Here is a 10347-nt window from a genome sequence, read left to right on the forward strand (position 1 = left end):
TTGGGGAGCCCCCCCCCCCCAAAAAAAAAACCCCTCTAAAAAAAAAAAAAAAAAAAAAAACAACAAAACAAAACTAGAAAGCTGATTAAAGAAAAACTAATTAGGAGTAAAGAATCAAAGAAAAGAAATTAAAGTAGGACTTTGTAGAAACACACAAACATATGCTAAACCTCTTGCCCTTCTATCCCATTTTATACCTGAGGCTGCAATGCTCAGAAAGACTTGCTTGCAAGACTGGTTCTTGGTTGACATCTGAGATCTAGGATTTCTAGTGAGTTCTTGACATTTCCTGGTAAGGGTGGTCCCAGTGTTTATAGAAATGTGAAAAGTACTTAACTAGGGAATTGCTGTATTTGAGATCCCAGATGTCTCATCTGAGATGCATAGTCTAGACTAGGTAATCTTATACTCTACCATCAGCTGATTAGGCCTATATCCAACTACTCCTGTGGATTAGGAGCAATGTAGAACATGGAGAGGCCTTTACATGCCCTGTGATTCAGTCCACTGATATGTAGCCTGGGCCACAAATCCAGAGCCATCATCAGATGCAGTGTTCTCAGGGTACCTGAACAAGAAATAAATGGGATTCTCTATAAGATCTATACAGTGTGTCCCAAGCCAATGGAACATATGGGGTTGACTAAGCCAAACCCAACTGAATGTCAACTGCTTTCAAGAGCCAGAGGAACACTACATATGGAATGAAAGAACGAACACATTCTATCTGCTGAAAACACACGGCTCCAGTGGCATGAGGGATCTGTCCCTGCACAGTATTTTTAACTATGCTCAGGTCTGACAAGGAGGACAACCTTTTCATGTTGTTTTGGTACCTTATCCCAAGTGTAGCAGTTTGAGTGTTCTTGCCAGTTGGGGCCCATGTTTATGTCTGAATTTCCATGGGCCATTTTCCTGTGGTTCCAGGAGACAACTGGTTGCACATCTACTTGCTCTGGAGCAAGAAATGATTCATTTCCATGTTTAGTTGGCATCACGGTACACTCTTAGCATCAGTTCCCTCGGTCAGCACAAGGCCCTATCACATGAGCACTCACAGGAATAACAACCGAATGTTGTTAGCAGAACCCCATCCTCCTCCTCAGACACAGTCTCCACTGTTAGGGAACTCTGAAGGAGGAGGTCTATAGTGACACACCCAACAAGGCAAGATTAAGTGTAACAAGAAGACTTCCTCATTAACAATGGTTCTTCTCAGAGTCAAAAACTTTCTGTAAACAATCCATTTGCTGGCACTGTTAAAAACTCTTTATTATGATGGATGAAGTACCCTCATGGGACACTGAGGCCTTCTGCTCTTCCAGAACAGCAATGTATTCACTGATCACCCAGTTCATGGCATCGTTTCTTTCCAGCAATCAGGTGTGCAGGTGTTCAACTAGGATAGCAAGCCAAAGTGAAAGTGGCAATCCAGTCTTTATTCACTCATTGTGTCAGCACTGGCCAGGAGGCAAATCAGAGGCACTAGCTCCTCCTCAGTGTTCCATTTTCCCCCATGAAACAGCACCAAGTGAGGGTCAGGTAGATAAGCACAGGAAAAAACTCGTCTCCCTGCTCAGGAACACTGCCTCTCTATGGGGAGAAGCCAGTAGGAAAAGGACTAGGAGTGGACAAGTACCTCAGCTGAATCCCTTGATAAGGCCCTTTTGGCAGAGATACCTAAGAAAAGCCTAAGGTGGGGTCCCAAGACCTCCAGATAGCAGTAACTATTCTAGATGTGCAGATACGCACACGAGCATGGCTGGCCTGAGTCCTTGACTACAATTCCCTCCAGAGACTGCAATGCACTGGCTGTGTGCCAAGTTTCCTGTGGAGAGAGCATATTCCCCATGTGGCCTGCCAGGAAAAGCCTTCTAATTGCTGATGGCCCAGCCTGAATGATCACACATGGGAGTTTGGTCTTGAGCTGGCTTCCTCACCTAGCATAAGCAAAGTTTCAGCATTAATGCTACGATACTGTGAAAGCAGATATGCACAGTTAACCAATTCCAGTGCCTACTCAGTGTGATTAAAGACACAAAAGAATACAAGGTGAAATGACAAAAAAGAAAATACGTAAGAATTCGCCATAGATTTTTGCTCTTGTTACCATCAGTAAACTCTTGGGCATCTCCACATTTTATTTATTTATTTACATACCACTTAGATCAACTCCAGAAACAAAATGAGTGCTATATATACTATATTAGTTTACAGAAATTAGTACTGTAAGGATTGATTACTATAGTCTCTTAATAACTAAAATCTTAGATTCACAGGCAAATACTCAGGTACCAAATGAGAAGAATTTAAAATACTATTTAAATATATACTCACGATTCATCTAAATCTTCGACAAATCCTTTAGTGAAAGCCACATCAAGTAAAACAACTGGAAGAAAAGAAAAAAGACAAAAAGTGGATCAAAAAATGCTGCTTTATAGGGACCAGCACTTATGATAATGGCTTTGTCACTGGACTCCCATGTAGTCGACCATGGTTCGAGTCCTGGACCCGGTGACTTAAACTCACACCGGGAGTGTGTGCGTGCGTGCCCAAGATCCCAAGAGGAGACAGGAGAAGGGATTGTGGTGTGGCCATCTGGGGGGGGTGGGGTGATTTCTTGCTTTCTGTCTCTCTGTCTCTCTCTCTGTCTTTCTGGCGAGTGCGTGTGCCCTATAACAAAAACCTCTCCAAAGAAGAAAAAAAGAAAAAAAAAAATGCTGCTTTATCATCCGGCTCCCATACTTTTGCTTAGTCACCCGTGGTGTTTTTGATTTTTTACAACCTACAACAAATTCAGCATTGATCCATCCCAGGATACAAATGATGAGAAAATACGTAAGAATTCGCCATAGATTTTTGCTCTTGTTACCATCAGTAAACTCTTGGGCATCTCCACATTTTATTTATTTATTTACATACCACTTAGATCAACTCCAGAAACAAAATGAGTGCTATATATACTATATTAGTTTACAGAAATTAGTACTGTAAGGATTGATTACTATAGTCTCTTAATAACTAAAATCTTAGATTCACAGGCAAATACTCAGGTACCAAATGAGAAGAATTTAAAATACTATTTAAATATATACTCACGATTCATCTAAATCTTCGACAAATCCTTTAGTGAAAGCCACATCAAGTAAAACAACTGGAAGAAAAGAAAAAAGACAAAAAGTGGATCAAAAAATGCTGCTTTATAGGGACCAGCACTTATGATAATGGCTTTGTCACTGGACTCCCATGTAGTCGACCATGGTTCGAGTCCTGGACCCGGTGACTTAAACTCACACCGGGAGTGTGTGCGTGCGTGCCCAAGATCCCAAGAGGAGACAGGAGAAGGGATTGTGGTGTGGCCATCTGGGGGGGGTGGGGTGATTTCTTGCTTTCTGTCTCTCTGTCTCTCTCTCTGTCTTTCTGGCGAGTGCGTGTGCCCTATAACAAAAACCTCTCCAAAGAAGAAAAAAAGAAAAAAAAAAAATGCTGCTTTATCATCCGGCTCCCATACTTTTGCTTAGTCACCCGTGGTGTTTTTGATTTTTTACAACCTACAACAAATTCAGCATTGATCCATCCCAGGATACAAATGATGCAAAAGCATTAGTAGTTCATTCATTTAACAAACATCTATTCTGCATGCTCCCATATTGTGACTGGCAAGATCCCCGGGGACTAATAAAACCGAAGCAGTGTTCCTTTTTCCTACCTATGTTCACTCTCATTTTATTTTCCCTTTTGCCATTCTAAATGGAGCTGTAGCAGAAATCTCTATATTCTCCACATTCTTTTTACTCATATAGCATGCATCTCCATTGGACTCGCAAACGCCATTTAAAATACTCTTTTTAGTTCTCTTCCCCATCCTCCCCCAACCCCCAGATAGGTAAACAGGAACAAAGTGGGGCTCATCTCCAACACCAAACCCGCCTGGTCCTCAGCTCTAAAGGCTCAATGAGCAAAGGCAGCCAGGGTCCCCCACTCTGGCAGATCGAGGCTGAAAGGCTCACAACCTACTCAGACCCGTGTCCCACGGCACAACGGGCTCCTGACCATGCTCTGTCCTTGACCATCCTTCTCTTAGGCCTGGTGGTGACAACTCTTCAAACGTGACAAGATTCAGAACCTAAACAGAAAGTGGGGACGTTGACATCCTCGCCTATCGATGGAGTCAGCGCTACTGAAACTTCCTGCCACAACGAAGACAACGTCGGCCTGAGGGCGAATCCTCTCTCTCTACGTGTGGCACCGAGTCTCCTGCGCTCCAGTGGGGAAGGTCATTCGGGAAGGCGCGCAAGGTCCGGCAAGAAGCAGCCAGGAAACGTGAGCACCTCGGCCGACAGCGCAGGCCCACCCTGCACCCCGCGCCGGGGCCGCGCGCCGGTTACCTGTGGCGCAGAGGCGCAGGGCGGCCCGGCTCCCGGGCCCTGCCGAGCTCGCCATGGAGAGCTGCCGGAGCCCACTTCTTCCGGGGTATAGAGATATACACCAGGGCCACAGTCTGCCCGCCCGCCCGCCTAGAAAGGGAAGCAGAGCAGACGGCGCGGAAGGGAAACTCCGCGCTGAGGGCGGGGGCGGGGCAGGTGGCCTGCGGACCCCTCCCAGGATCCCTCCGGCCTCTCGTCTGAGCATGCGCGTGTCTGAGACGCATGCGCACGACTGCAGCGCATGCGCGGTCGCGTCTTTACGCTTTCTCTGCCCCTTCTGTCTCTGTGGGAAGCGTGGGAACTCGCGTGGGGTTTTCGGTGGGTGCGGGACGGTGGCTTTTGGGGGGTGTTTTGGGAACGGTAAATATTTGTTAAACCTAGTATTGGATGTGAGGTAGGCCCCGAGCACTCAATCGGAGGTTGAATATTGCCATATCGTTTCTTGCTTCCCGTTTTCTGGGCGCTCACCTGGTTTGATGTTCCAAGTTCGTGAAAACCGCAGGTGGGTGCGGGGTGTGGGGTTGGAAAGCTGCGGGTTGCTGAGCGCTGAGATTCTGCACGTTTCCAAAATGTATTGGAAGTTTTCCTTGATCCTGTTCAGAATATCCCGACGTCTCTATTATGACAGAAGCAGCATTTTTGTCAGCTGAAGCAGTTCTTTAAAGTTATTTTGGAAGCCGAGATGGATTATTTTTGATGATTCTTTCCTCTGTGTTTTCATTTGGGGAACACGAAAAGTACTTAGTACAAAATAATTATACTGTTACCGTTTTTTTTCTGCCTGACATTTATAAAAACGGTATGCAGTACTTTTACACGACGGTGTCAGCAATAGCCACTCATCTGCCTTCGCTGAAATATGCATAGGACGTAAGGTACCAGAGGATTTAGGTTAAACCAATTCTTGAAAAGATATGTTATGAAAACAATAAAGGATTATGATGTCAGCAGGTTCACCTTAGGTTCAAAATTCCAAGGGCAGAAATTTCATAAAACATTGCTGTTTGAAGTGACTAGAAGATTAAAACACAATCCGATTGAAAAGCCCTAGGTCTGAACCCGTTCGTGTACACCACATAGAATCCAGTGCAGGCCCTTTGCAGAATCAATTTTTTTTTTTTTTAATTTTAGTAAAAAAAAGGAATAGGCTAAAAAATAAGGAAACCGTTAAGGTGATGGGAATGTTCTTTCAATGGTTCAAAATTCTATTTTGTGTCCTATGCTTGACATTCTAGCAGAGGTTTTTCTACTTTCTTGGTGAGATCTCTGAGTGATCCAACTTAATTTTTTTTCTTCATTTTCACCAGTTTCAGAATTCTGTCTTCCATGGCAGGTAAAGGAAAATAACTTCTGGGACCAGCAGTTAGCATAATGGCTATGTCGCTGGACTCCCATGTAGTCGACCACGGTTCGAGTCCCAGACCCGGTGGCTTAAACTCACGCCAGGAGCATGTGCGTGCATGCCCAAGATCCCGAGAGGAGAATGGAGGAGAAGGGATTGTGGCGTGGCCATCCCCTCTGGGAGGTGATTTCTGGCTTTCTATCTGTCTGTCTCTCTCTGATGTCAGCAGGTTCACCTTAGGTTCAAAATTCCAAGGGCAGAAATTTCATAAAACATTGCTGTTTGAAGTGACTAGAAGATTAAAACACAATCCGATTGAAAAGCCCTAGGTCTGAACCCGTTCGTGTACACCACATAGAATCCAGTGCAGGCCCTTTGCAGAATCAATTTTTTTTTTTTTTAATTTTAGTAAAAAAAAGGAATAGGCTAAAAAATAAGGAAACCGTTAAGGTGATGGGAATGTTCTTTCAATGGTTCAAAATTCTATTTTGTGTCCTATGCTTGACATTCTAGCAGAGGTTTTTCTACTTTCTTGGTGAGATCTCTGAGTGATCCAACTTAATTTTTTTTCTTCATTTTCACCAGTTTCAGAATTCTGTCTTCCATGGCAGGTAAAGGAAAATAACTTCTGGGACCAGCAGTTAGCATAATGGCTATGTCGCTGGACTCCCATGTAGTCGACCACGGTTCGAGTCCCAGACCCGGTGGCTTAAACTCACGCCAGGAGCATGTGCGTGCATGCCCAAGATCCCGAGAGGAGAATGGAGGAGAAGGGATTGTGGCGTGGCCATCCCCTCTGGGAGGTGATTTCTGGCTTTCTATCTGTCTGTCTCTCTCTGTCTTTCTGGCGAGCGCACGCGCCCTATAGCAAAAACCTCTCCAAAAAAGAAAAGGAAAAAAAGGAAAATAACTACTTTTAGAATTTGCAGTCCACCTTAAATTTGTAGAGAATGACAAAAACCACTCTTAACTTGGATCTGTGGTTTCCTGTAGGGTTGCCAGCCATGGCTGTTGATCACTTGAATGTGACTAGTATCACAGAGAACTGAATAGCTAATACATTTAAAAACTGGCACTATTCAACTATCGAAACTTTTAAAAATATGCATGGAACAACCAGGGTAGGTGAATCTACTTCAACTGTAAATTTTATTTAATCTAAATACTGATAAAATATTCCCGGTGAAATTTTAACCTATAATGAGGTGTACTGTCAATGTGGATGCCTCTCTCTCAGGGTAAAATTGCTACTATAATTGAGGACAACTTCCTGCCATTGAAATCAGATGTGATTTTGCTCCTGGAAGCTAAAGAAGATGTAAAAGAGCAGTTTGGGGGGCCAGCAGGTGGTATGGAGGTTTAGGCGTTGGACTCCCACATGGTTGAAGACATTTCAAGCCCTAGACCCTGATACTTGAAAATCATGCTTGTGCACACACATGCCCAAAATCCTGAGAGGAGAAGGGATCACCTATGTGTCCAAAATCCTGAGAGAATGGGGAAGGGGTTGCAGCGTGACCATCCACTCTGGGGGCTGATTTCTCATTTTCCCTCTCTCTGTGTCTTTCTCTCTGGGGAGCTCACGTGTCCTATTGGGAAAAGTTATTTGGGATTATTCATTCCAGCTTTCTCCTATCAGACTTCAAGAGAATACTGAAAGTTAGAGTTTTACAAAATAAAGAAAATGAAAAAGAAAGATTGGCAAGAATTGAGGACCTAATGGTATGAAAGTCTTTAGATGGTTCATTGAAAATTGCATGAAAAAGGAAAAATTGGCAGTGTCCACCAAAACCTTGAAATTTTAGAGAAAGACAGAGAAACACCATGTCTGATGAAACTTCTAAGATTTAAAAATACCCAAACAGATATGCTCGGCTTGTATAAAGTTAGAAGAATTTCAGATCAAGTTTCTCATGAGCTTCCAGCACTGAGTTTCAAAAGTCCCCCTTCCTGTTTTTTTGTAGCCATTTTACTGGTAGGATGTGTGCAGTTGCTGGAGAGACAGAGAAATATAAGGTGAGAATCATCCCCTTGGAGGATGGCCTCACTACAATCCCCTCTGCTGCATTCTCTTGGGAGTTGGAGCATGCATGCACATGGGCCCAATGTGAATTTAACCCGCCAGGTCTGGGACTGGAACCGCACTGATATACATGGGAGTCCGGCAATGTAACCATCACGCCATCTGCTGGTCCCCAAAATGCCCCCTTTTAACACTGAAGCCGCGTATTAGTGTTTTGTTCTTTTAATTACCAGAGGGCAGGTGCACTCCAGAAAGGAACACAGAGGGGAGGGGGGAGAATAAAGCACCCCTCCAATAGGGTGCAGCCATTTCACAATCCCTTCCCCATTTCTTCATCTTGGCAAGATTTTGGACATCCATACATGCACCTGGCATGTTTTTCATGCCATTGGGTCCAGCACTTGAACCATGGTTGGCCATGTGGGATCTGGTTCCTGAACCGTGAGGCTATGGGGTGGGCCCTGCAGTTTCCATTTCTGCAGTTTAAAACAACATAAATTCATTATCTACCAGTTCTGTAAATTAGGAATCCAGCAGCTTTGGCTAGTTTCTCGGCTCCGGATGCCACTAAAGTGGGGAGAGTGCTGGTTCTTGTCCAAAGCTCATGGACAAATAGGATAATAAGCGAAGTTTACTAGAGAGGAAAAAAACAAAACAAAACCCTAATGCTTTGGGAGGAGTACCAAATAGGTTGCTGAAGAGGAACTGGAGTGAGGGGTGTTATCTATCAGGGAGGACCTTGTGATGTTAGGTGGTTTACTTCATTCTCTTTGGGAGTAGGCTTACAAATCACATGACTAAACATTAAGACCTTAATGCACATTCAGCAGATCTTTGAGGTCTATGGCCTATAAAGTTTCTAGTTTTTATCATGTTTCAACAAGTCTAAGACAAAGTTTTGTTCTTTGATGTATTTGTTCTTTTGTGCTTCTAAAATGTAATCTTATTCAGACCTCCTTATCTTGCAGGTCCAAGCCTGCCTGTCATGTTCCCATTTCTCAAATGATGGCTCAAGGCAAGTTATTGTTCGAGCTCCTTTGCTCTCTTCCTCTTCAGACCAAGAGAGACTGCACTCTTTGTTTGGAATGTAGCATTGATATGGAAAATGCTTGCTTCAGCTGTCATTGTCTCAAGCCCATTGTGAGCAGTTCTCTGTGTGAGTAAGCAGAGAGCTCGTAATTGACTTATACTGAGAGCCCTGAATGATTTTTATTATAAGCCTGACCAGAGTGATTCTATCTTAGAAACTGGCTCCATCTCACAGTAAGTACGCTTACTATATGTGTGTGGCCTATCTCCTGCCAGAGATACGTAAAATGGTGTGTATTAAACATTAACCAGGCTATAGAGAAATACATAGTTGGCTTCATTAAAAAGGAGCCTCTGCCCTACCTGCCTATAAATGGGGACTAGCTCCTAACTCACCACCAAGCCAAAATCCAAGTGTCAGAAGGCTGTTCCTTTCTGGCTCCACACTCATTGAAGTTACTAGTGAAATTCACTTCCTTTGGCTCATACGCATGAGGGCCCTGTTTCTTTGCTGGCTCTTGGCTGTTGTTCTCAGCTTCTAGAAGGCACTCACATGCTCTGATCCATTGCCTGCTTTAATGCAAGGAATAGTAGGGCAAATCTTGTGTCAGATTGCTCCAGCTTTCCCCCCACAGCCATCCTCTGATCCTTCTTACCTCTTCTGTTTTTAAGAGCTCATGTTTTAAGTAGAGTCTACTTTGATAATCTGGGGTGATCTTCCTATCTTAAAGTCAGCTGATGAATAACCTAATTCCATTGCAAAGCATCTTCAGACAGGTATCTGGATTCATTTCAACTAAGCAGAGTCTGAGAACCTTGGAAAGACATTGTTAAAATTTTGCCTGACCAGTAATGGAGTAAGAAGGGTGACATGAAGGAAGCCAGTAATGGAGGAAGAAAAAATAGCTAGTAATGGAGGAAAGGCGACATGAAGGATGGAGTCTCCTGATCAAATTCCTATGGAAGAACTAAGGCCTTCTACAAAAGTGTGGGTGAAATAGCCTGGAGATGGAGAAGCAGCTCTTGTAGGTCAGTTGGATGCATCATTAGATATAGGAGCGTTTCCTAGACCTGCTAATGAGTCCCTCGGGGGTGATAGAATTCATTTAGGAGAAGAGGGAGGTGCTACTGTAAAAGAAACAAAAATCAGTTTCATTAAAATTTTAATTTCATTGAAATTTATTATTTTAAAAAGTATACTTTAGGGATCTCTCCTTTACCTGAATATATTACTGTATGGATATAATAACTAGAAATTCTTTCCCCTACTGAGTAAAATTTTAAAAAGAAATAATTCGTAGATCTGTTTTTTATCCACTAATTGGATATTAAAAAGGGGAATTGATAGCATTACCTAAGGCTACTCAAATAGTAAACATGAAAAACTCTCATATGCTTATTACAACAAAATGTCCCCTGCCCTAATAAGGGAATAGATGTAGTGCGTTCATGCTCACACACTCACCATACAGTAATCTCTGCTGCCAGTGAAGAAGGCTGGTGATCATGGTCATTGACAGTGA

General features: G+C 43.4%; 1 protein-coding gene across 2 annotated transcripts in view; it reads right to left on the reverse strand.

The window, feature by feature from the left end:
• The window catches only part of TMX3 (thioredoxin related transmembrane protein 3), a 42904-nt gene extending 38290 nt beyond the window's left edge, over positions 1-4614 (reverse strand). The window contains exons 1-2 of one of the 2 annotated variants that reach the window (XM_027771328.1): positions 4392-4614; positions 2338-2392 (exon numbers count right to left, since the gene is read on the reverse strand). In XM_027771328.1, coding sequence (XP_027627129.1) covers positions 2338-2392; positions 4392-4446 — 110 coding nt within the window. In that variant the 5' untranslated portion in view covers positions 4447-4614. Of the gene's footprint in view, positions 1-2337; positions 2393-3102; positions 3158-4391 lie in introns of both variants that reach the window. The other variant, XM_006147224.3, reaches the window with a different exon arrangement.
• Positions 4615-10347: the final 5733 nt, after the last annotated feature.

Source organism: Tupaia chinensis, unplaced genomic scaffold (genome assembly GCF_000334495.1).
Source record: "Tupaia chinensis unplaced genomic scaffold, TupChi_1.0 Scaffold000206_1, whole genome shotgun sequence".
NCBI classification, from domain to species: Eukaryota; Metazoa; Chordata; class Mammalia; order Scandentia; family Tupaiidae; genus Tupaia; species Tupaia belangeri.